The 26,709-nt window shown below is 34.7% G+C and overlaps 4 protein-coding genes across 11 annotated transcripts; 1 reads left to right on the top strand and 3 right to left on the bottom strand.

Annotated features, from left to right (window-relative positions):
* Nucleotides 1–5,455: 5,455 nt before the first annotated feature.
* On the bottom strand, nucleotides 5,456–8,163 carry LOC107886449 (multiple organellar RNA editing factor 8, chloroplastic/mitochondrial). The gene is made up of 4 exons (XM_041092229.1): nucleotides 7,641–8,163; nucleotides 6,587–6,684; nucleotides 6,422–6,487; nucleotides 5,456–6,338 (listed from the first exon to the last, which is right to left on the bottom strand). Exons 1-4 carry the CDS (start codon nucleotides 8,069–8,071, stop codon nucleotides 5,674–5,676), a joined length of 1,260 nt encoding a protein of 419 aa, XP_040948163.1. The 5' UTR covers nucleotides 8,072–8,163; the 3' UTR covers nucleotides 5,456–5,673.
* Nucleotides 8,164–9,901: 1,738 nt separating this feature from the next.
* Nucleotides 9,902–13,139, bottom strand: LOC107886450 (cold-responsive protein kinase 1). Of its 3 annotated transcripts, none has more exons than XM_016810408.2 (7): nucleotides 12,910–13,139; nucleotides 12,134–12,259; nucleotides 11,881–11,996; nucleotides 11,564–11,774; nucleotides 11,251–11,488; nucleotides 10,932–11,082; nucleotides 9,902–10,480 (listed from the first exon to the last, which is right to left on the bottom strand). In XM_016810408.2, the coding sequence occupies exons 2-7, from the start codon at nucleotides 12,204–12,206 to the stop codon at nucleotides 10,112–10,114; spliced, it is 1,158 nt and encodes a 385-aa protein (XP_016665897.2). In that variant the 5' UTR covers nucleotides 12,207–12,259; nucleotides 12,910–13,139; the 3' UTR covers nucleotides 9,902–10,111. The 3 variants fall into 3 exon arrangements, with proteins under 3 accessions (XP_016665897.2, XP_016665898.2, XP_016665899.2); XM_016810409.2 differs by having other exon boundaries at nucleotides 12,134–12,240; nucleotides 12,910–13,132; XM_016810410.2 differs by lacking the exons at nucleotides 11,881–11,996; nucleotides 12,910–13,139 and having other exon boundaries at nucleotides 12,134–12,261.
* A 4,652-nt stretch (nucleotides 13,140–17,791) lies between these two features.
* LOC107888068 (uncharacterized) lies at nucleotides 17,792–18,566 on the top strand. The gene is made up of 2 exons (XM_016812235.2): nucleotides 17,792–18,083; nucleotides 18,167–18,566. Exons 1-2 carry the CDS (start codon nucleotides 17,863–17,865, stop codon nucleotides 18,300–18,302), a joined length of 357 nt encoding a protein of 118 aa, XP_016667724.2. The 5' UTR covers nucleotides 17,792–17,862; the 3' UTR covers nucleotides 18,303–18,566.
* Nucleotides 18,567–19,339: 773 nt separating this feature from the next.
* LOC107948785 (putative disease resistance RPP13-like protein 1) lies at nucleotides 19,340–25,808 on the bottom strand. Of its 6 annotated transcripts, XM_041092228.1 has the most exons (6): nucleotides 25,434–25,803; nucleotides 23,047–24,465; nucleotides 22,833–22,914; nucleotides 20,151–22,403; nucleotides 19,997–20,065; nucleotides 19,340–19,688 (listed from the first exon to the last, which is right to left on the bottom strand). In XM_041092228.1, exons 1-4 carry the CDS (start codon nucleotides 25,486–25,488, stop codon nucleotides 20,198–20,200), a joined length of 3,762 nt encoding a protein of 1,253 aa, XP_040948162.1. In that variant the 5' UTR covers nucleotides 25,489–25,803; the 3' UTR covers nucleotides 19,340–19,688; nucleotides 19,997–20,065; nucleotides 20,151–20,197. The 6 variants fall into 6 exon arrangements, with proteins under 6 accessions (XP_040948162.1, XP_040948160.1, XP_040948161.1 ...); XM_041092226.1 differs by having other exon boundaries at nucleotides 20,151–22,914; nucleotides 25,434–25,807; XM_041092227.1 differs by having other exon boundaries at nucleotides 22,833–24,465; nucleotides 25,434–25,804.
* Nucleotides 25,809–26,709: the final 901 nt, after the last annotated feature.

The raw sequence follows: 26,709 nt of genomic DNA, 5'->3' as shown, positions 1-26,709 counted from the left end.
ATTTTATTTATTTAAAAAAATTATCTACTTTTATATAATTTTAATTTTTAAAATTTTCTAAATTTTTTAAAAAAATTATTTTTTATTATGTTATATATAATTAGGGTTAGATTGACAAAAATATAAAAATTGAAGACTAAGTTAGTGGACAATTTGCCAATAAAAGTCTTTTTTTTAAATTACCGAAATGGGCCCATTATTTAATTATTTACCGAAATGGTGCATTTTTCGCGAAACCGTGTCCACGTCAGCGCGATGTCAGGGTACGCGCCAGGAAATCGCGTCCACGTCAGCGCGAGTTACTGAAAATAATTTCGAGTTTAAGGTTTTTTTGGCTTTTAGGGTTTAAGGTTTAGGCTTTTTAGGGTTTTTAAGTCCTGAAAGAAATAATTTCGAGTTGACGTTTCTGATAAAATAGTATAAAATCGCTTCTAGCAGGATGCTATTTGAGAAGAATTTGTGAAATCGCGCCCTCGTGAACGCGCTTTTGCTACAGTAGGTCACGGAAGAAATAATTATTTTTTTGACGTTTCTGAGCAAATAGTATAAAATCGCTTCTAGCAGGATGCTATTTGAGAAGAATTTGTGAAATCGCTGCCTCGTGGACGCGCTTTTGCTACAGTAGGCCATGTGAGAAATAATTTTTTTTGACGTTTCTGAGCAAATAGTATAAAATCGATTCTAGCAGGATGCTATTTGAGAAGAATTTGTGAAATCACGCCCTTATGGACGCGCTTTTGCTACAGTAGCATGTTTGGACTGAGGCTATAAATTAGGCAGAAAATGTTCTCAGAATGCGTAAGTCACAGCAGAAACAATTTAGAGAGGCTAAGAAGGTTAGAGTTTCAAAAATGAGTGAACGTATTAGTATTGTTATTTACTACGATGGTGAGGTTTGCCACAACAAGAATGGTGTTGTTTTTTTGTCGGAGAATACGATGCGACTGTTTTTTTACCAGAACATAGATTTGACAGAACTTCGTAAAAGAATTAGGCGTAAAATTTTCAGAACGACGCCAATGAAAGTTCTGTCTATCACGTATCGATTTTGCTCTTCTGTTGATCCGGTGACATATGACTCGTTCGACATAAAAGGTGCTCGTAGCTTGGAGGCAATGGTACAGACCCATCTTGCTAGTGGAGCACCTTATATTGAGTTATATGTACAATTTACATCGCCAACTGATGTACGTGCGACCGGTGTTCGAGATGTATACACGACCCCTGGCCGACACTCGGTTAGCGGGTTACAAAATATGGAATAGCCCATGTTCGGTAGTGGTGTCGAATGCACATCCCCCGCGAGACTCTCTGTCGGTGGATGGGACATGTACGTCAGTGGCTCGACGTTTGATGCTGGAAATACGTACTGGAGAATGGCATCAAGTTCTAGTGGGTGGCAATCTACATCCAATTGGGGACGTTATCAAATGCCCAGAAGAAGGGATGACATACTCCCTACGATGTCAACCGGTGAGGGGACCTCATACGCTGCAGATGATTGTGGGTTAGAAGATGACTTCGATGTGAATCCACCTCGAGAGCCCGGGCTGGATGGTGCAGAAGTTGGCTTATTTTCTAAACTGGAGCCTATTCCAACAGAAGCTGAAGATGCTGAAAGGATTTCAGATGAGGAAGAAAATCCATGATTCAGAGCATACTCACCTCCAGCCTAAATGCATAATGTCGATCTGTCTGCAGATGATGCGTTAGAGTTTCCAGATCTACCACACCAGTTGCGTGATCGTACAAGTTCGGGGGTAGATTTCGGTGAACTTGAAGTTGGTAATCAGTTTACCAAAAAGGATAGTTTTATTGGTGCTTTGAAACAACATAGCATCAAAAACGGTGTTAACTACCACGTCGTTAAATCAAAATCTGATAAGTTTGAGGCGAAGTGTGCGGTGCAAGACGGCACATGTTTATGGAAAATCTACGCCTCGTTAAGGAAAAGGATAGGGTTGTGGGAGATAAAAAAGTACAAATGTCTGCATACATGTGCTACAGGTACAGTATTGACGGTATCTGAATAATACTTTTATTATGCAATGTTGCATTATTTAATGTACTCCCTTTATAGGTGTTTCACAAGATCATCCCAAAATGGATTCAGCTATGTTAGCTAGCTTGATACTGCCCACGATAAAAGCAGATCCTAGGACTTCAGTGTTGGTGTTAATTGCCAATATCCGTAGCCAAATGGGGTACACGCCCTCTTACCGCAAGGCTTGGATAGCTAAGTAAAAGGCGTTGGAGAAGATGTATAGTGGGTGGGACGCCTCATATAATGAAATGTGGCAGTGATGTCAAGTGCTAGAGAGATACGTCCCAAGTGCCATCACAAACTTTGAAACAGAACATACGTACTACAACGGCCGATTGTTACGTGGATGCCAAGTGTTCAAACGCCTGTTTCGGACCTTTAAGCAATGCCAAGACGTATTTCCATACTGCAAGCCGTTGGTACAAATTAACGGTACCTTCATGTTCGGTAGGTATACTCATCGGCTATTGCTTGCAGTGGCACAGGATGGCAGTGAGAGAATTCTTCCAATTGAATTTGCAATAACACCGGGGGAGTCGTCTGATGACTGGGATTTCTTTCTGTCTAGGTTAAGGAGGCATGTGTGCCCCCAACCTAATATCTGTGTTATTTCAGATCGGGGCGCCGGTATACTAGCTGCATTTGATCGAGCGAAAAGCTTATGGCAGCGCACACACCATAGATATTGCCTAAGACACGTTGCTTCGAACTACTACAGGCAATATCCATCTAAGAGCGAACGACGAAAAGTCACTAACATGGGTATTTAGTCTATATCTGTGTTATTTCGTTTGTCAATTTGAATTAGTTTTATTGGTAAAAGTGGTATAAATTATTCGCTATAATCTTATATTGGCAGGGTATGAAATAAATAAAGATCGTTTTCACGAGATGTTGGCAATCTTACGATCCCAAAACGAAGAAGGGGCGGACTACTTTTGTAACATACGTTTCGAATAGTGGGCGCAAGCATACGACGGCGGCCTACAATATGGCCATATGACGTCGAACTTGACTGAATGCATAAATTCTGTTCTTAAAGGAATGCGCCATCTACCGATAACATCGGTTGTGCGGGAGACATATTTTCATTTGGCGACGCTATTTCCAAAGCGAGCAGCAAGTTATGCAGGCCAGATGCAGGGAGGCCATGTATGGTGCAGTAAGGTAGTTCAAGAAATTAACAAGGCCAAGGCGAGGGCAAACATCATGCACACAGTGTGTCACGATCGAGATAATTTATGGTTTCGCGTGACAGAGTTTGACAGACCGCACCAAGGTGTTGTTGGTGGGCAATATCGTGTACATTTGCGAAATAGGACTTGTGACCGTGGGAAGTTTGATGCACTTCGTTATCCATGTTCTCATGTTATTGCAGCTTGTCAGAAACTCCGTCTGGATCCGATGAGTTATGTGGACGAAGTGTACAAATTAGAAAACATGTACAACGTTTGGAGACACGTGTTTCAGCAGCCATCTTAGATGTACGCGGCTCCGTGACGTGTCGGGCATCAGATAACCTCCAATTAATTGAAGAATGTATGCCCGAGCATATCAGATTCTTTCAATTTCGGTTGAATCTTCATCTGGATCAGGGAATGTGTCACATAATCAGCCCATCTCGACCTTACCTCCCTCCATTTTCTCCAGAATAGCACCCAAAAGCTCGTAGCACACCGCCTCCCAATTGTTAGATTGGGCAGACCCGGTGACTGGGTACTCGTCCACCGGCAATCCCAATTACAGATGGACATCTTCTAGAGTGATAATGCACTCTCCACATGGAAGATGGAATGTGTGCGTCTCGGGTCTCCACCTCTCGATCAACACACTGATCAATTTCGGGTCCAACTTGCATCCTCGCTTACCATCGCCACGTGCCAAAAACCCGCTTCCCGCAAGTAGTTCTCTACCAACGGTGATAGAGGAGCATGCATATTCCGGATATTGCATTCCAATACCCGATCTATAGCTTTTATAACAAATAATAAATTAATAATTATCTAAAAATGCATAAATAAAAAGTTCTTAAATAATATTTAAAAATTAAATTTAACACTTATCATTTTCATTTGTTCCACCGATATGTGATGCTTATCAAAACGAGTCAATGATCCGGCCATTTATGAAATCATACAAATTTTTACGATTTATAAAAATATAAAAAAAATTAAAATTATTTTAAAAAGGAAATCGAGAGCAAATTGAAATTAAATATGGATTTGAGAGAATTTTAGAAGGAAATTGAGAAAATTTTGGAAGAAAATTGAAAGGAATTGAGAGGAAATATGAGAGAAGATTTGTTTGTGAAAAAATAAAAAAGGGTGGGGGTATTTATAGTTTTTTTTTTACCGTTGAGGGGGCAACGACCGTTGGGTACTGTTCACGCGCGGTCGAAATCGCGTCCACGTCATCGCGAGTTGCTGACGTGGAGGCAAATCGCGTCCTTGAGGGCGCGATTTGTTGCAATGTCAGCAACTCGCGCTGACGTGGACACGATTTTCTGACACGTACCCTGACATTACACTGATGTGGACGCGATTTTGCGAAAAATAGACCATCCCGATAAATAATTAAATAATGGGCCCATTTCAGTAATTTTTGAAAAAAAAAGACTTTTATTGGTAAATTACCTTAAGTTAGTGATGACGAAATTGTTTACTTTTAACTGTCGGTAATGTCTGGTTCAGCTCCACGACAAAAGAAAAGTATGAATATTTTAACCCTTAAAAGTATGATATAGATAATAAAACAAGATTAAAAAATTAGAACTTTTAAAACATTAAAGGGTAACTGAAAATGTTGACCACTAATATTTGTATATTTTGTCAAAACGGTACTAATTGTATTTTTTTAATCTTTTTTAGTTATCAATTTCTTTTTCAAACTATAATGTACCATTAGAAAAGTTAATTGAGGATAATATAAAATTTTATATGTAAAATATTTTTTATGAGATGTAAACTTAAATAACCCTATAAGATGTATATGTAAAAAATAATAAATTAAATAAATAATACATGAAATTAAAAAAATAACACTTAATTTTAAAAAAATAAACATAATTAACCAAACATAAGAAAGATTAAAACCTTTTGAAAAAAAAATATTAAAACCTTAAACTTATTCAATAAACATGTTAAAAAAACAAAAAAAACTTAAAAATATAATTAGTCGTTTTGACAAAAAATACAAATATTAGTGGCCAAATTTATAATTAATCCAACATTAAATTCTCACTAGCTTAAAAGATAAAAAGAGTGACATTCGGCAAATCTCGTTAACATAAAAATTAACCACCAAATTCTCTCTTAATCAACAAAGGGATGATAGATGGAGTCATGACTTGTAATGAACAACGGAGAAACAGACACTTCTTCAATAAAAAGCCTAAACATATCCAAATTTAAGTGACACCAACATCATCATCATAATAATATATTTAGAAAACATCAACAGCAGTCCATCCAACACGACAAAATTTCGTACTAATGAAGATATACCGATGAACTTAGCAAACATCCACAGCAGTACAGCAATTCATTTTAATAGCCACAAGCTCAACAGATATTCTCTTTATCTACAATGTTCCTAAAAATGTCTTCTTTCAATTCATCTAAAACAAATATCTAAGACTGGTAATTCCCACCAGGCCCGCCCATATTTGGCGGATGGTTATTCGGATATTGCACATTCTGTGTATTACCTTGGTAAGGATTTTGGAAATTCTGAGCATTTCCACCCATGTTACCAGACCATCCTTGATTCGGTGGTCCCGGTGGCATCCCACCCATGTTGTTCGGCGGCGGCATTCCTCCTCCCATGTTGTCAGGAGGCGGCATTCCTCCCATATTGTTAGGAGGCGGCATTCCTCCTCCCATGTTGTTCCGCGGTGGCATTCCTCCCATACTGTTAGGAGGCGGCATTCCTCCCATACTGTTAGGAGGCGGCATTCCTCCCATATTGTTAGGAGGCGGCATTCCTCCCATATTGTTAGGAGGAGGCATTCCTCCCCCCATGTTGTTGGCATGCATACCTCCCCTATTGTTGTAAGGCATTCCTCCCATGTTGTTAGGAGGTGGACTTCTAGCTGTATTAGGAGAAGCATTCTGCATACCCTGGTTAGGAGGAGGCTGCATGTTTTCCCTTCTTCTCTCATAGTTTCTTGATCTGTCATAATTACGAGGCCTGTCATTACGTCTATTTCTTTCATTTGCACGTGCATTGTTCCTCACCCATTCCTCATGGTACTTGGGATCATAAGGCACAGCTTGCCCATTAATGAAAGGTTCACCTGAAAAACAATAGCATAAAACCAAAAACCCCCACCATGAAAGAATTATTCAAGATTTTTAAAAAAAAGATGGTAAAAAATACCTCCATAATCTTTATTCTTCACGTCCAAGTAAGAATCTGGAAGAACCCAACGAACTCCAGGAAGTTCTGAGAAGAAAATAAAATTTTATAAGAACATCACAAAAAGCATTTCTCGAAACAGACTTGTACTGACAAGAAAACTAGATAACTTAAAAGGACATGTACCCTTGATCTTGTACGAGAGCTCTTCAGAAACAAGGGCTCCAAAGGCATAATAATGCCGAGTAGAAACTGAATAAATTTTCATTCTAGCTTCGTCTTCACTGTTAACAAGACACAGAAAATAAACTGTAATTACAAAAGTAATGTACACATTTCGATAAATTATAATTACAAAAGTAATGTACACATCTAGTCATGGGATAACCGCAATAAGTATCTGGAGAAAAACATTCCTAATCTGGAATCTCAATCAGAAATGAGATAAGTTACGATCATGCAACATGGCAAACCTAAGAGTTGCAAAAAGTTGTTTCGAAGACAGTAATACTCAATAGGAAGAGATACTTCTACCGAATCATATCAAGTCGTGCTAACCAAAAACTGTCAGCAATGACACAAATATCTGTTCATGTGTAGCATGAAGATACTCTAATAACACTGCATTCCGAAAATTTCAAACATAAAGACAAGCACTTTATATGAAACAAAAGTAATTTGTAAATAAAAAATTACAGAAGAAACAATTAGAACAACTTACAATAAGTTATCTTGGGCAAATTTTCTTTTATTAAAACAAATTACCACTACCAAACTAAAACCAAATGATTTTCTCAATGGAAAATATGAATTCAGAGCCAAAGTAAAAGAATTGCAGAACATTGAATTCAACACATTGTTTCTCTTCATTCCATTCCTTTCCAACTTCGAAGAGAACAATACCAAGTAAGATCTCAAAATAAAGCAATAAACTCATTTTTCCCCCATGGAAAAGCTACCCTAAAACATAGGAATCGAACTATATTTTATCTTTATTCGAATAATTTCCTCAGCATTCATTAGTGGGCAAAAAAAACATGAATTTTAAGGTTTCGTTTCCTAAAAAATTAGTACTTCATTAAAAGTGAGTAAAATAAAACAAAAATCCCAATGCCATATACACAAAATCAATAATTTTCCCATCAAAATTTGTTAGTTTATTGCAAACAATTAAACTACTCAGCTTAATATAAGATAAACAATCAAAAACGAAACCCATCATAAACCAACAACAAGTTACCTGCCCACTACTTGAGCTAGGGTTTTGATATAACTATCAATAATTTCATCCCTAGTAGCATCCTCTTTAGGGGGCTCCACCACAACGAGCCAATGCTCAAAATCACAGCCGTCGAGCAATATTGTCTCCTTCGGGGGACGATTCGAGTAATTAGGACTCGGGTCATTGAGAGAGGACCTGGCTGCTCGAGTGGAGAACGATTTGACAGTGGGGAAAAGTGAGTCGCGAAGGAGGAGCGAGTAGCAAAGTGGGGCACGGAGACGACGGAGGAAAAAGAGGGAAGGGGATGGCGATGAGGTTATTAGGGTTTTCACGGGGGAAGCGGCGGCGGCGGGGGAAAAGGAAGAGAAAGGGCGGCATGAAGGGAAGAGGAAGGAGGTTAGGGATTTTGGTTTGGAGAGGAGATAGCGAGAAAGGGATTGGGTCGCCATTTGTGGAAAGCCGCTACGATGATGAGAGGAACCGAAAGGAAATTGAAATGGTAAATAGGGTTTTGGAAGGGCTTTTAAAGAAGATTAGAAGAAGGACAAATATGTAATTTTATAAATTTTGAAGATATCATACTTTAAAATTAAGGGTAAACTTCATTACTAGTCATCCACTATTAGTAAGTTACAATTTTAGTCCCTCAACTATGAAAAGTTATAAAATAGTCATCTAATTATTCAACTTTTTCTTTTTAATCACCGACAGTTAAATAACTAACAAGAAGATGATGTGATAGCTTTTAAAAATTAATACAATAATAAATTTAGCTCTCGATATGTGCAAGTTTATTAATTTAATCTTAAATTTTAAAAATTTAACCATCAATGTTTACACATTATCTATTTTAAAAATTTTAAAAAATCGAATAGTTGAATGACCATTTAATAAACTTTCGTAATTGGGTGATTAGAAAAAAAAACTTACTAATAGTTGAGTGACTATTAGTATAATTTACCCTAAATTAATTAAAAATGTTACATGAAATATAGTATAACAATAATATAAATGAAAATACAAATTTATATATTAAATTACTAAATGTTATTATTTATGTAAATATATAATATTTTGAGTACTGTTATACATTAAAATTTCGCTATTATTCTTTTAATTTTAAGTTTAAATTTTTACTAATTATTTATTATTTTATATCTAATTATTGTAATACGTATGTAATAAATTAGTTTTTTTTTCATTTTTTTGTTCGATAGAAGTAAACAGCATTAAGCGATTTTTTTTTCATTTTATTACCGTAGTAACCAAACGAGACATTAAAATATTTTAGGGCTTTATAATTTTTTATATGAGATTTAATAATTTGATTAATTAAGTTTTAATTTCATGAGAACTTTATGTGTTGACTTGATAGTTAGGGCGTTCACCGTCCCAAATGTGGTCTGGATTCGAGTCGCGCTAGTTGCGTTGCTGTTAAGATTTTGCTTTCATATTGTAACTCAAAAAATAGTTTTAATTTGATGACCAAATTGGGATTAATTGATTTGTGAATTACATGGCCAAAGTGAAATTTCTTAGTATGTAGCCAATTTATTTCTAGCTTTCTTCCAGCAACCTTAATTTTAGGTGTGAAAAGCAGGAACGATTGGGTGAGGCCGCCAATATTAATCCCTCTGATTTTTGTTTCATTTCTTTTGTCATCTTTTCTTTGGGTTGGTTGCGAACTATCCAATCCCCACCAAATCCAAGTCAAGCCCAATGACCTCAAACAGGCTAAATTATGACCAAGGATGTCAACTTCATCTCTTTGTATTTCCTTTCTTCACATTATCTCAGGAATTCCCAGTTTTTCCTCTCAACTTCCACATTTGTTTCCCTCAATGGAATTGCTTGTGAAGTCATTGGTTACCGCCCGCCGGAAAGCTCCGTTCAGATTAGAAACTAGAAACTTGTCTTACAAGTTAAGTGGCAAATTTGTCTTACAGCTTGGATTTGGATCAGGTTGCAGGTTCCAGGATTGGTTGGGGATCAGACAACGGCATTTCTGGTGGAGAAAGGCGCCGAGTATCATTGGAGTCGATCTGGTTTACAACCCTGCTGTTATCTTGATTGATGAACCAACTTCATGGTTGGTTTCAGCTTCTGCTCTTAATGTAGTGACACGGCTAAAATCAATGGCAATCAATCAAGGTAAAATCATTAAAAATAAAAATAAAAATAAAAATAAAGCCTTAAATTGAAAAAAAAAAAACAGGTTGAACATGAAGAGATTGATCCTTACAAATGTTCAGAACAATGAAAAAAGTCTGAGCAATGACTGAACTCAAAAAAGAATCAAAATATTAAGGCACAAATGATTACAATTTACATAAATTTACAGCATTGCTAGTCTCACAAAACAGGAAAGATGAACAAGGTATAATGTGGCTAAGCAAAACCTGAAACCCGAACTGTTACTTCGATGAAATCAGGAAAAAAAAAATTTCAAAAATTCTTCCTAGAGAGTACCAAAACAAGAATAGAACAACCTAATTGCTTCGGTCGAATATTGAATTGAATGTCATTGTAGCATACGATGTTGTGACATTTTCTGATGACGAAGATGAATTCCCCCCTTTGCCTGTGCCTTCAGATATCATGCCGGAGTTATCTTTTTGGCCTCTGAGTGCTGTGAATTCCGAAAGAAGGCCAGGTCTTGATATATTCTCATCATTCACAGCTTCTTCTCCCATTAGCATCTTCACCACTTGAGACATGGATGGTCGGAGTTTCGGAATGTCTTGGGTGCAAAGTAAACCAATCTTTAGAAATTTCTGAGCTTCTTCTTCATCATACTCACCGCCCATTGCTGTATCAACTAGTTCCACTAGTTCTCTGGACTCATACTTGTTCCATGCCTGCAGTTGTAAATCTATTTAGCAACGAATCTCAAAATCATGTTGTAACACTGAAGACCAAAATCGAAACATGAGAAGCTTAGTGACTTAGCTAAGTGGAGATTGACCTAAAAGATTGGATCAAAATCACGTGACTCCACCATCTGACATCGGATCATGTGACTCCACCATTTGAGATCCAACAACATAGAATGCCAATGTAAATGTGGAATTCAAAAACCTAAAGATTTAAGGTTTTCTCATTGTACATGCTTGAAACTTCTGTTTCAAATAGTATTTCGTGTATGTTATTAATGTTTGTTAAAGCTAAAAGCTAAGCTGTAGGCCAACAGAGATTTAATACGTATGTCCCGTGTGGGATATTATCTCTCCATGTTTCTACACACTAAGAGACTTGAATTAAGGTAACAATGAAAGCGACAAGAAGACAGAACATAGAAGAAATTCATACCCTCTCGAGAAGGTATTGCTCTGATAGAGGCAATCTTCTGTTTGTGTTGCATCTACCGCTAACAATTTCCAACAGCAAAACGCCAAAACTATAAATATCCGCTTTCCTCGTCAACTGGCCTCTTATAGCATACTCCGGTGCTAGATAACCTCTAAACAGACCACATGAGGAAACACGAATGAATTAAAGTGAAAAGGAAATTTGGTAGATCAGTAAATAAACTATGCAGAGCTTGAATCATGTACTCCGTAACACCAAGTCGATTCACTAAGAACGAAATACAGAACTCACAAGTATACAGAGCAATGTAAGAACTCACGTTGTTCCAGCAACACGTGTACTTATGTGGGTCATGTTGTCAGGGAAAAGCTTTGCCAGGCCAAAATCTGAAATTTTGGGATTGAGATTTTTATCGAGGAGAATGTTGCTTGCTTTTATGTCTCTGTGAATAATATGTGGTTGAACTTCCTCGTGAAGGAATGCAAGCCCCTTTGCAACACCGATGCAAATGTTACGCCTTGCATCCCAGCTGAATTGCATACTGCTATGCCCTCCACCTAAAAGGTAAGGAGGCCTCAGGTTATTAACGTTCAAGCGGATATTAAACACGAACCAAGAATAGAAGTAATTACCGAGAAGTGTTTGTGCAAGGCTGTTATTCTCGAGATAGCCATAGACCAAAATCCTATGGTTTCCTTCCACACAACAACCGCACAATTCAACCAGGTTTTCATGCTCTATTTCAGCAATCATGTTTATTTCCGTCAAGAACTCTCGTACCCCTTGCTTTGAGTCCGCTGACAGCACCTTTATAGCACCCATGGTACCATCTCTGAAAGTTCCCTGTTCATTACAAAAAGTACAGTAAAAAAACAGGATTAGTTTCGCATGCAAGCATTTATCAAAGCAGTGTTTCAAAAATATTCAAACAAAAGAAGATTCCATTCACCTTATAGACAACACCGAAACCTCCCTCACCAATTTTATTGGAATGATGAAAATTTCCAGTTGCCATTTTCAGCTCCTTGTAAGGAAACCGTTTAGTGTTCAGAATACCCGAAACCTCTGTGCCAATGAGTAGGCAATTAGAAACTTATAAGTTTCTACGACAGGGGACGGAGTTTTATAGCCCCATGAGCCGTTTTCTTAGGATTGTTGGTTCGAAAATGAAGAGAGAACAATAAGTCAAGTAAGCAGCATACCTTCATCTATTTCTATTGTTTGTTCAGCTGAGAAAGTTTTCTTTCTCGAAAATAAACATGAGAAACAAGCCATCACCAGCTGCTGCTCAGTTCGAATAATCAAATGCCTTCACACAGACGAAAATCCTGTGAGGCCAACGTAAAGCATCAAATAAGAAACATAATCGTCCATGAACATAAAAAATGTGTACACTGTTGCCTTATAATACCCTAATTAACATACCCTATAGAACAAAACATATTATAGATTAGCTTCTAAAATAGAACAAAAGATGATTGTGAGTAAATTACTTAAACAAGATCACAAATTAAACTTCCAAATGTATTAGCTAATCATTTTGGAAACATGCCAACTTTGCTTGTAAGTTGAAAGGTCGAAGGGGCACATCAAGAAAAATTGTTCTCATTTTCTATAGTATCTTAGCACATCAAGAAATTAAAATCTGATTTATGACACCCAGAACTATGATTTTTTTTTTTATAAAAGGCGAAAGCAAAAACCAACCTTTTCAATTTGCCTCTGTTTTGCTAAAAACAGAGAAAATTTAAATCCATGAAACAATATTTTTTTGTGGCACAAAGAATCCAAGAAAACAAGCAAGGAAGAAGAGATAAAGCATCCAAAACTCCATCAAGTACACTACTTTTTTTGAATATATCCAAATCCCAAGCAAACCGAAACAAAATAAAGAGATCTGATAAATCATAAATCTTTTTCTCATTAATTTTGCCTGTATTTTCTTGAAAACCAAACAAAACCCAGATTGGAAACTAACCTCAAGTGCGTAGGAAAGTTGCAACAAAGACTCCGACAACCTTAGAACCGTGAATAATTGAAGAGCTGTGAAGTGTGCACTAAATTCTAGTCTTCCTGCAGTCGTTATTAGAGGTTCAAGTGGACGAGTATAGACCATTAATAAGCTAAAAAAAGAAGACCAGTCCAACACCACCCAACGGTTTTACGTAATTATCTATTTCCTCTCTCAAATTTCTTCGAATACTCAATACTTATCACGTATGCAATTTATCACGTCATTTTCTTTGTCCTATTATTTTTTAAAGGGGTCCCTACACTCTTTACAATTTTAGAATTTAGTCAATCTACCTTTATTCCTTTACTTTTTCATATTTGAAAATTCAGATTCAATTATTAAAACTGTCTTTTTCTTATTTAAATTTATTTGTGTAAATACAAAAAACTCTGTAACTAACTTGAAAAGTTAAAGGACTAAATGTAAAAAATTCTAATAACCTTTTGTTTTTTAAAATGCTAGGTTATCAAATTGTAGAAAAAATAAAATAAAAAAAGAGAAATCCCACGTGAAGTTAAAGATGGGAAGGAAAAGTCAAGTCAATTAAGGCTTCTCTCTCCTTTGACAAGACCAGCATTGTTTATTTTTAATATTTGGAGTTTATAATTTATTTTTATTACTCGAGTTAGGTAAAGTCAATTTCTTCTTAATATATAATTTTAAAATTATAAAATATCATCCACTCATAATAATTTTACTACAAAATCGCTAGCTCAATTTTCTTTTCTAAATCCTAGCTAAAGGGGTGATTTTTCAAAAAATTTCATATTTTTATTTTATTTATCCATAAATTATTTTTATTTAATTATAATGTATATTTTTAAAATTTTATTTTATTAAAACTATTTATATTCTTTTACAAATATAATGATATTCATATTGTATTTTTTAAAATTTTTTTATTTTAATATAATTCTTCTTCTTTTATAATTCCTATTTATTTTGTAAAATTTCAATAATATTTTTTTCTTAAATTAATTATTTATCTAAAAAAAGTGATTACAAATGCTAACAGTTTTGAAAAAAATATATATGATCAGAACCGTTCAAAAAAAATCTCAAAAGATTTAAAATTCTTCATCCGAGTTTCAGTAGCTCAATTTCCTTTTCCAAATTCTACGTGATTTTTTTTAAATTTTAATTTTAATTTGATTTAATAAGCATCATTTAGTATAAGAATAATTATTATTCTTAATATACTATTTTTAGTTATTTTGAAAATTTATTGTTTTCAGTTATCATTTTAATTCTTTACTTTTATTATTTATAAATTCTTTTAAAAATAAAAATTCAACTCAAAAGCAAAGGTGGCTTAGCATTGTTGTCCGGCGTACTATCCTATTAAATTCCAAGTAATTTCCTTCACAGCTTTCATGTGTTAGATTTGCACTTTTTGAAGTTAATTCTAAAACTTGCATATATTTAACACACGTTTTATATTCGTGTTTATAATTTTATTATATTTATTTTTACATCATTAATATAAAAAGAAAACATGAAATAATATGTAAAATTTGATAAATCTTAAAATTATACATGATATTTAATTTAATGTGCAATTGTATATATGAACTTTAATTTGATACAATTATACACATGAAACTTTGAGTGTGGTTCAAATGTATGCACGAAACTTTAATTTTGATTCAATCAACATATATAAACATAAAATGATGTTATATCAATAATTATGACTCCTATTTCAGTCAAATTCGAAAAATAATCTTCTAGTTAAACTTTATTTATTTGTTTCAATCAAACTCTGACTAGTCTAGATTATTTTATTATTATTTGACATATAATTAGAAAATACACCCATTAAATATTATAACTCATAATACGTTTAGAGAATTTTGTGTTTATATTTTGAGGGTTCTTTGTTTTCGGGTTTTTCGGGGTTTACTTTTTATCTCAATCTTTTGTAATCTTCGTTCTTTTGCTATTATAGTAAAACTATCTTTGCCCGTGGTTTTTTTTTATCATCTTTGGAGGGGTTTTTCCACGTTAAGTTTTTGTGTTCAATTTCTGCTATTTTTACTTGTTTGTTGCTTAACCGGTTCGATCCCCAACAATGTTAATAATTTGTGAGAACTTGATCAAATCAAAATTTCATATATAAAATTGTACAGATTCAAAGTTCATCTATAGTTTTGTGATTTATCACTAAATTTAAGTGCTACAATTTGAATTTGAATATGTTAAATAACTACATTTAGTAAGTATAAAAATGTTTTTAAATAAAAAATTTAAAAGCAAATAATGAATTTGGGTATCTAAATCCGAATTTGTTATTCACAAAAGTAAAACGTATATGAATTGTCCAAAAGTTAATATCCACTTCTACTCTGAATCTGCAACTAATAGTAATTAGAATGTCCAAATTCGAATATTTTCAAAATTGCAATACCTAAATACAAAAAAAAAAATGCATGTGCTTCGGGACTTTTCGACAGCAAAGGAAGTCTGGATGCATGTGGTCCTAACCGATCAATAACACAGGTTTTTTCTGGGACTTTTTAGGTACAGTTATATTCTAACCTTTGTTATCATATGAGGTTGCAGGAACGTGTCGTTATCTAGTCATGTCTTTTTGTATTAATCATTTGGCACATTTGAAAGAATAAGAATCTTTTCATCTTTCAGAATGTTACTTAGTTGGCAATTGAAATTATCAAATCTTTTATTAGTTGGGCTCAACAATATGAATTAAGCCACAATGGATATAAGAACAATGGCCACAATTTTAGCTATCAAACGACCTCTTGAGTAGTGGGTTCATTTATTCATTAATAGTGCAGTGGCTAGAATCACAGGAAATGCTTTTGCTAGTGATGTGTTACATGATTAGTTTGAAAATTGGATCTTGGGATTTAATCAATATCTGAGTAGATCGTATACCTTTTGAGGTTGAACTTTGAGGTATTCTATATGGACTTCTCGCTTTATTAAGTAAACGTTATAAATGGGCCATAATTCAAACAGATAATCCAAATGTGGTCCTGGCCTTGACTGATAATGGATTGGAGAATTCAAGTATTACTACTCTTAGAAGGATTTAGCAGATTATGAGATCTGAAGGACGATGATGGATTAGATATGTGCCTAGAGAAAGTAACATAATTGCAAACCAGTTGGCTAATCTTATTTTAGCATGGAAGTCAAGCTTATAGGTTTTCGATGTTGCTCCCAATGAAGTTTTAGTGGTTCTACAACAAAATAAAGCGAGTGACACTTTTAAGCAATTAATTTAATTTAACTTTGCTTCTTTTACTTTTCACCAAAAAATATTAAAAAAAAAATAAATCAAGTATTTGCAAGAATCCAAATTCACATTATTTAAGTTTAAACATTAGGGTTTAAATTTTGAAATTACCATCCCACCCATATTAAGAGTGTTGGAAACATACTATTGCAAAATAAAATCGTTAGTATTGACAGAACAAAGAAACAAAGTATAAATAAATAAACTAATCATTGTGCCATAAAAGAATCATTGCCTTAGAAGCCCCGAATAAAGAAAGTGAAACACAATTAGTATTGTTCTTCTTGAAAGGAATCGGGAAATAAGACCAAGAAATAAACTGGAAAAAAATCAACTAAACCACACTAGGTTTAATTCCCAAAAAAGATCGGAGGGATCACACAAAACTGAATCTCTTAGACATAATATCTCTCTAATGTAATTTAGTAAAATACCAGAATTCCGAAGAAAAGAAGAATGAGGAAAGTTGTTTGCCTTTTGAAGGGGTAAAATAATAAAATGCCAATGTTGGTTTTCAAAAATAATAAAAGATTTTCCTCAACCGAAAATGTTTGGAAAATATTTTTTTTCCATTACCAACAAAGAAAACCCATAATTTAAAAAATATATATTTTGGTAAATATTACAAATTAGAGAAAGAAATTACAACGGTAAATTTTCAACCTTTCAAACCCTCCAAGAAGACCCATAAATTTACTTAGATTAAAAAAAAAAGTGATGATAAACAAGTAATAAAAATGTTGGTATCATCCAATTTCCTCCCTACCCTCTCCTATATGAGTGTTGAATTTTGCAATTAGGCCATTATTTTAGTATAAAAGGAATGCAAATCCGTACACATAATTATAGGATGAATCCAAAATAATTCCCTTTCTTGACTTTGGAATCAATCCAGTTATAGAGAATAAAGTCATAACTTTCACTTTGAATCTTCCTATTGCTTGATTAGGTGAAATGTGCATGCTTTTGTGTAGCAGTCAACCTTCTAATTAGCTGTCATCATTGAATCTTCCTTGTCTCTTTCTTACTTTATCACTCCAAACCTATACCATTTAAATCCAACCATCCAAATCTACCAATGCCAATTCCTTCATCTTATTTTTATTTATAATTTTAAAAACTTCAATGGACTAAAATAATAATTTACCATTTGGAGGTTAAAATCCCTACTTGATGCCATCCCTAATCACAGAAACTGCAACAGTTTCCGATACACTGTTTAACATGGATTCAAATTGTATTATTTTCATTCCTACCTTAAAGTTATAAAACATTGAAGGATAAAATAGATTTGGGTAAACTATAAGGGTAATCACCGAACTATTAATTTTTTCGGTTTAGTATATCTCACATAAGTTGTCATTAACTCAGTAACGAAAGTTTAATTTGAGTTTTTTATTAGTTAAATGAACACATTTTATCAATTTGGTCTAAAATCTCAAGATGGCCGAATTGAGCTAAAAATAAAAAGAGAATAAGGACCAAATTGGCAAAGGATGTAAAAGTTAAGGGTTAAATTTTACATTATACCAATTTAAATGTCATGGTTAGAAAATATTGGAAATTACATGTATGACCTCAGAATAGATGGTTTTGTTTTCTTTAATGGATAAGGGTAATGGGTTTTCTCTCATTGGATGAGATGAGAGAGGAAAATGTCGTTCACACACACAATCTTCAATGGCATTCCTCAGCCTTCCCGTCTTTCTGTCAACAGAAACGGCTCAAGATTCATTACCCCAGCGAGTAAAAGGAAGGAGAATGGTGGTCCAACTTCAAGAAACCAGCAGCTTCCCAAGTTCCAACTCAAGGTTTCCAACACGGTTATCGCAAGGTCTGTGGTGGTTTTATTCGGACTTGGATTCATTGATGCTGGGTAAGCCTAACCATCTTGCTCAACAATTCACTTCCTAGGTACTTAAAATGTGTAGTAATTAGAGTTGGGAGATGTACTTTCAGGTATAGTGGGGATTGGTCAAGGATTGGAGTGATCTCAAAGGACGTTGAGGACTTGCTAAAGATTGCTGCCTTCATGGTTGTTCCTTTCTGCATCTTTCTTGTATCTTCCTTTTCGAAACAGACTCCTGACACTTAACCTTCTTTAGCTAATATATCCAAATCCGAGTCGTATAAGTCCCTGGGCACTGACTTCTGCTGTTAAAGAAGTTGCTTTCCAACACAGTCTCTGTCTTGCTGATCTTACTGCAGGACTTTGGTATGTACCAAAGCAGAATACAAAATCCCCCATGGATGAATATAACCAATTTACACTCAAAATCAGCTTTCAGTAAATGAGATTATTTAGTTATACAACAATATGGTTTTCTTTTCTCAGCTATACAACAATATAGTTGCTTTAGATTTCATTTATTTTTACACATACATACGGCCCTCTCTATAACAACCACCCATATAACAACATTTTGTTATAATAGCTAAGTTGAAGAATCAATTTTTTCTATTTTATTTTAAAATTCTACAACTTTTCACTTATAACATCATTTATAGTTATCAAGTAAATTCTTTATTAAATTAGTTTTTTTATAATAGCATATGGTTTAAATTTTTAAGTAAAATTATTGAAAATGATCTTAATTAAAATATTATTTCAATAAAATAATTAAATTTTACGTAAAGAAATTTATTAATCATCTTTTTTTAAATGGTAGAATTAAATATATCAATTCAAAAAATTGTTTAAGTTCCCTAATCAAAAATTCTATTATGAATTCGAAATAACATAAAATTATACATCGATTACTTGAATATAATAACTCATGATAAATTAATTAATTTAATTTGATAATTCATATTGATTAATTGTACTTATTAGATTTATGAACTTTATAATTAATTATGTGAAAAATGTAAAACAAAATATGCATAAAAGTAATAATTCATGCACATGTTGTATTTTAATTTTGTATTTTAATTTTGTTGATTTAATTCCCAATTTTTTTAACATAATTCTTTCTTCGTTTGATTGAAATTTACGATATAAATTCTATGGTAAGCTTACAACAATTATCTCTCTATAACAACATGTTATAATGTATAATAACCAGCTCTTTATAACAGTCAAAATTTGAGCACACAAATGATACTATAGATAGGGTTGACTGTACACAATAATTTTTCCACAAAGTGAAGTGATCTGTTATTTGTTGAGATCTAAAACTTGAAATATTCAAATGACAGAGAACACAATAATTTACATGGTTCGGGAATATTTCCTACAAAACGTGAAAGTTTGGGTGAAATTTTAAGACAAGTATTAACATTATTTGTACCAGACACACATGATATTGTTCTCAACTGCTCCATTTCTTATTGCTACTTTAACAGAGGACAGCCATTGAAACATGTATAGTTCTAAAATGAGGTACTTCAGCACAAGATACGCTAGTAGGCATGAAATAACTGTCACCAAAGTTGTTGGAGCACGAGTTTTAAAGATATTGAACCACATTTTAGGAAATACCTGGAAATAACGAGTGAGCAACATTATTTTAATCTCAAATGACAAAAACAATACTGCATATCATAACATCTATCAATCAATCATCCATGAAACTGGAAACAACTCTGCCTGAATGGCAGATACAATAGACGATACTCAAAGCAACATTATTTTAATTCCATGTTCTCAAAGCTAAATCAGTAACACATTTAGCTCCACTTCTTTCTATGAAAGATCCCTCCCTATATAGTTTGGTTATACCACCATGAGACTGCTTATCAATGGAATTTCAGTTTAGATATTAAACGAATAAGAAGAGTTTCAAGTACCTGAGGTCTTTTGAAACAGTTATTCCAACCTCATTTTCGCACTGATTCAGCTTCCAAGACTGAAAATGCCTGCAAAATAATTAAAAATGAAAATGAAAATAAAAACATAACTACAACTTATAAGGCATGTGGATCTTTAAAATGATTTTCACACCTGTTGCCGGTGTTTGGAGAAACTCAATGCCAGATTTTGCTGCTTATCTATCTTTCCAACTGATAATCTAGCCTTGACTTCTTTATTTTGAAATTGACATAAGGTATGTGGGCAATCTTGGACCATTCTCGTCCTTTATCTCTTGTACTCACTTTCTCTAGCAACAGACACTCGTAAATGTGTAGCCGCTCAAGCGACAGAAGCATGCCCTTTTCTGGAAGAGATGTGAGCTTAGGAAAATTATGGATGCTCAATATTTGAAGAGAGTTAATATGTTGAAAGCCCTTGGAGTACATGAATTCCAGATTCTCGAAATTTTCGATGCAGATAAAGGTAAGAGATGGAGGCAACATCATTCCAATTCCTTCTTCTGGAAACGACACCACATTCGAGCATCCTTCACCGCCGATGGTGAGTTGCTGAAGAGAGGTGAGTCGAGTTAACCCCCATTCAACAAGTGAGCTATAAATTTTGGGTGCATTTGAGATTGCAAGTGACGTGAGGCCGGTAGGGAAACCTTCATCTGGGAAGGATATGTCAGCCGAACAGTTCCACACCATTAATTCTCGAAGAGAGATGAAGTTGTTGATGCACATGGGAAGGGCTCCAAAATTTTCACAACCTTCAATTGAGAAAACTCTGAGATTTGTGGTAGGCAACTCACTTTCCTTGAAAGAAACTACCATATTTGAACAATTCACTATTTGAATCTCCTGGAGATGGTTCAGCTTGTCTAATCCTCTTGGTAAAGATTTAATATTTTGAGCACCCGAAATTTTAATACATTCGAGATCACTGGTCTCATGGAAGTCTTGGGCTATGCATTCCAACATTGGACAATTCCAAATTTCTAGCTGTTTAAGCATGGTGGGTAACTTAGTGTTTAAAAATAAGCTACTCAGGCTTGAGCAATTGTAAACTTGGAGATGTCGAAGTCGATTGCATACATCACCCCTTGATGACAAACATATTAGAGACTCGCAGTACCTGATGTCCAAGTGCTCAAGAAGACAAATGTTACTACTCATACTCTTGTTATTTTCTTTTTCATAAACTAAATTTTGCAAATTCTCGCACTCCCAAATCTCCAACTTATTTAAAGCAGGGGGAAAATTGTTCTCCGCAAAAGAAATCAAGCCTGAACACCCATATATACTTACTACTGTAAGGAATGAGAGTGCATCTAAGAATTTTGGTAGTCTATTGAGCCTTTTACAATTCCATATTGTCAGAGACTCAACACTCGGAATTTTGTCAAGTTTCAATCCTTCCTCATCTGTTTCCAAAGAGACCAACTGCGGACAATCCTTAATTGTAATGAAATGATGCCCAACCAACCCTAACCCATTTTGTGATAAAGATTCCAACTCCTTCCAACCAGGGATGTGAAAATGTTCTGAGCTTGCAAACCTCAACATTTTCATCTTTGTTGAAATGTTGAACTTTGAAATGTCTGAAAGAGACACAGTTTTCAAAGAGATAACCTCCTTTGCAGAAAAAGAGCATTCATCCAACAATTCTTCACACCCTCTGACGCTTAACTCGCACAGTGATGGGAAACTTGAAATTGAAACTGTCAACCTTGGGCACTCATAGATTTGAAGTTTTAGCAAGGATGGAAGACGAGTTGGTAACTTTTCCAACAATTGAGGACATTCTCTTATTGAAAGCTCACGAAGGTTGGGAAATTTCGAAACTTGCTCTTCACCTTCACACGGGTCCCACTCTTTCCAGTTTGGCAGTCTTTGAAAATGCAGATTCTCTAATGATACAAATGGTTTCAGTTGATTTTCTCCAAAGAACTCAGCACCAACCTTTTGTACCTCATCGAAGCCAATAATAGACAAATCTTTTAATAACGGCAACAATCCAATTGATGGTAGTGATTTGCAACTTGTACAGTTGCAAAGCTCCAATGACAACATATTCTTAAAGGAAGAATCTGCTATCCAAGAAGAGAATTTTGCACCACCATAATTGTCAATGTTGAGTTGTTCAAGCTTTTTCTGATGACGAAGAGAATCTAACACTCGTTCTTCAGCTTCTTTATTCCTTGCATCTTTCTCAAAGTTGCTACTCCATTGTAGTACCAATCTATCAATTCCCAGTTTCTCATTTAACTTAACTTCCCCCGCATGTTGACCATTAACATTCTCCAACCCAGAAATGCAAAAATCACCTTTGAGGTTTGGCAAATTTTTCAATTCTCCAATGTAGTGTCCATCACCTTTCCCTATAACAAAATTAGATAACCTTTGAAGATTAGTTAGCTTACCAATTCCAAAAGGCATCCTTTCAATTGATTTTGCACCTCTTATATCAAGATAATGCAAGTTAATAAGATTTTCCATCTTCGAGGGCAACTGTTGGAGGCAGCCACATCCTCTTAATATTAAAGTTTCCAAATAGTAAAGAGTACACAAAGAATCAGGTAACCATTTGATCTCAGTGTAAGAAAAATTTAAGTAGCGGAGATGTTTTAAAATTTCAAAAACATCAGGCAATTCAATGATCTTATACCCACTCAAAGAAAGCAACCTTAGGTAGCCAAGTCTTGGTAACAAATCAACCAGGACAAAATTAGTTAAAAAGAATCCTGGAAAACTTGGAGACATTAAGGCTATAAGAGTACGTAAAGAATCTGCTTTATCAAATGCTTCAAACTTCTTCGCTGTCTCATACCTGCTGACAATAAAAGAAGAATGTCGAGTGCGATTTGAGAACATTTGTTGCTTATCATCCTCCAATTTGCAGCATATTTCCCCTGCAACAGATTGTGCTAAGTCATTTATAAGGTGATGCATTATGAACCGGGATTTATCTTTACTAGATATCTGAAAAAATGACCTTGACGCTAGATCTTGGAAATATTGGTTTCCAGGATCTTTAATTTGACCTTTTAATTTTAGTTGCAAGAAACCTTCAGCTCTCCATAACAAGATTATTTCTTCTTTCTGAAATTCATAATCTTTTGGAAATATGGAGCAATATGCAAAGCACCGTTTCAATTGCGGAGGAAGATGATGGTAGCTTAACCGCAATGCAGGAAGTATGCCACATTGATCTTCTGGTAAGTCCCATATCTCGCTCTCATATATTTTTTCCCATTCACCAAGATCTTTAACAGTGCGTAGTAGGCTTCCAATGGCTTTTGCCGCCAAAGGTAAGCCGTTGCACCTTCTCACTATGTTCTCTCCAACTTCTTTAAATTGAAGATGCCCATTGAAATTTCGTGCTTTTAATGCATGCTGAGTAAATATGGACAAACAGTCATCATGTGATAATTTATCCAAGTGAAAAGCTTTCACTGGATCCACATTAGATGAAACATTTTGAATGCGAGTTGTTACAATAATCTTGGTCCCTGCTCCAAACGGAGATCGTAAGGTGGTCCAATCTTCGTAACTCTCGTTCCAAATGTCATCTAAAACAAGCAAGCATTTTTTTCCTGACAACTTCTCCTTCAACTTGACTTGAAGTAAATTCAGGTCATTGTAAGCACATGGTTCAGAAGTGATAGACTGTAAAATTGTCTTAGTTATATTAACCGCATCAAATTCATCAGAAACACATACCCAGGCCCTGTGATCAAAAGACTCCTTTGTGCTGGCATCATTATAAACAAGCTGAGCAAGAGTTGTTTTGCCCATCCCTCCCATGCCAACAATGGAAAGGACAAAAACTCCATTGGAGTTATTACTTTTGAGCAAATCAAGCATTTTTCGCTTCTCATCGTCCCTACCAACATACTCCACAGCTTCATCCACTACAGAAGTTGGTTGCAACCTAGGTTTCTTTCCCTTTGAGGTAGCACCTTGAGACAAGATCTCACTCAACCCTAAACTATTTCTTCGTGTAGTCAAACTATCCAGTCTAGCAGTTATCTCTTTCATCTTGGGAATCATGGAATTGTTAAACAAAAAGGAAGTTGGAGAGAAATTACTACTAGTACAGCAGGTAGGAATGAGTTTCCGTACCTTACTAATGCTGGCTTGAGCTTGAGTTTTAAGGAGCGCAAGACGTAACTCTTCATAAGCGAACTCGTCCAAGATGTCATCCATATCATAAGCCAAGTCTTGGAGATCTTCCAACCAATTCCTTACACCCTTGTTCCCGATCTGCTTCTCCTCTGCATCGTTCAACACTGCTTGGATATCAGGTAATATGGATTGCCATTGCTTGAGCTGCTGTTGGACTTGCTTGTGATCAGCAACAAAGTTGAGTGCAGAATCAAGCAACCTGCCCCACAACAGCTCCAAAAACCCAGAAAGAGCAGCCTCTCCAATGACAGACATGGTGGAATTATGAAAAGAAGCTGAAGAGAGAAATGAATAAGCAAAATGGAAATTCAGGGGAAACTAAATTCTGTATAATCAGTGGAAGTTCAAGAACTTGGACAATATGTTTTAAGCATATAATAATTCAGTACGAGGCAATGAGATGAACCCTAAGTGCTTGTTGGAGGCTAAGCACTGATGGGAAAAGATAAGAAAAGTGGAAAAGTGGTGGTCACACTCACAGTCCATGAAATTATTGCAGCCCCCGGTGTCTTATCTGCATCTGCATGGAATTATTTATGAAGCATTTAATGATTGGAAATTTCAGGGCAGTTCCTGTTTGGCCCTCCATCAACTATAGCCATCAATTTAAAACTTACTGATTTAGAAAATCTATAATTTTATGATATATCATCAATTGATTTATTTGGGTCCAAAATTTTCAAGGGAACTTTAATTGAAAAGAAAGAATTTTCCTGCTCCTCTTCTCTCAAATTTTCAAACCGCCAACCAATAGTAAGGAAGTAGAAAAGTAAGGAAGAAAGATCAATGCAAAATGAAAGAAATAAATTAATTCTTTTAAATATAATTTTAAAGTCATTTAAGGGTATACCAAATTTCATCACATCTAAGAATCCAGAGAAGTTCTCAAAGAAAGAAGAAAAACTGTAGAAAATCTCTTCAATGGCATCAAGATGATCATTCGTACAAATACTGAAGTGAAGTGACATCTTCATGTTGATTAAAATGTCTATGAATTTAATCTTTTTTGCTTCAGAATCTGAATTTACAGCCAAACAAACACAATGTCTTCCTCAAAAAAATTTGAAGAAATTTAAGATTGGCATACATACGGCTATAGTTGAAACTATGACAAAATGCGGTACATTCACTGATTTTCTCTGTGACTTTTTTTCATTTTGTGAGATTGGGGAAGAGAAAAAAGCAAAGTCATTTTCAAAACATATACAGATTGTTGAATGAGTGTCGTCAGATTGTTACTGACCCGAAGGGGTTTGCGGGGCTCCAAATCTTTCACACCTGACCAATTTCCCCCACATTCAGTCCTGTCACCGCAAATCCCATGGGTTTTAAAGAGGAAGTTTTCGCCGATGGGATGTGGACTCCAGAGCAATAGCTGCGGGATGAGATGGTAGGGCTGATATTCCGATGTGCGAAGTTGATTCAGATGAGTTTGCATTTGGAAGCAATGGAAGAGGGGTGGTAAAGCCATGGGAAGGAAAGGAGAGAGGATTAATGAAGAATGTGGATCAGATGAGCTTGAACTAATTCTCGGCACTTCCATGACTGTGTATCAGTTTTTCATAGCGTGCAGCAAGCTGTGTGACAAAGATCCATTGCCCTTTAGTGCCCACTTTGATCCCATATTTGTTCTGAAAGAGAAAGAAACGGAATGGGATAATGGCAAAATTTACCCCTCTACTTTAACCAAATTGTCAATCTGTACTTTAATTTTGTTTATCAATATAGAACCCAAATTTTACTGTTGTGACACATTGATCAATAAAATAGCCACGTGGCACATTACTGAACTTTTACCAATGGCTCGAGGACCTCTAAGCAATAAGTCCAATTTATTTTTGTTTCCAAAATTCTTTCTTTTTTTTCTTTTCTTTCTTTCCTTTATTTTTTTAACAAACCCTCCATAATCACTCTAAAATAAAATTTATGTTATTAAGACCACTTTAATTTTCTCAATTTAGTGACTATAAATAAGATCATTGTGCGAATTAATTATTGTTGTTAAAATTTCTATTCTCTTTTAGAGAATTGCTGACATGGTACATTAACTACTCAGTGAATGACTGACATGTAGCAATTTCTTTGTTGGCTTTTGACCAAGTTTAGAGATCTATGGGTTTTTTTTTATAAAACTAGCTTAAAAAATTTAATTAATTACATAAATGACTTATTTTTTTAATTAAACACGTAAATAACCTAAAATCTACTGTGAAAGTTGTTGGAGCCAAAGAGTTTGGCGCTACCAACATGCCACGTCAGCAACCAGGATAAAAAATCAATTTTTTGGTAGAGTTATGTAGAATGGCGCCACCTGTATAAATACCAAGAAAATACTATAATTTTTGAAAAAAAATAGATAGACTTTAAAAAGAATTTCTATTTTTTGGTGGAGCCAAATAAATTAACTAAACCAGATTCTAAAGCTGCCCACCCCTTTTTCCAATGAGGTTTTTTTTTTAAGTTTTTTAAAATTTTAAATATATTTTAAATATTTTAAAATTGGTTATACTTAAATTTTT

Source organism: Gossypium hirsutum, chromosome D05, assembly GCF_007990345.1.
Source record: "Gossypium hirsutum isolate 1008001.06 chromosome D05, Gossypium_hirsutum_v2.1, whole genome shotgun sequence".
Taxonomy (NCBI): domain Eukaryota; kingdom Viridiplantae; phylum Streptophyta; class Magnoliopsida; order Malvales; family Malvaceae; genus Gossypium; species Gossypium hirsutum.
This window is presented reverse-complemented; position numbering and strand designations above follow the sequence as displayed.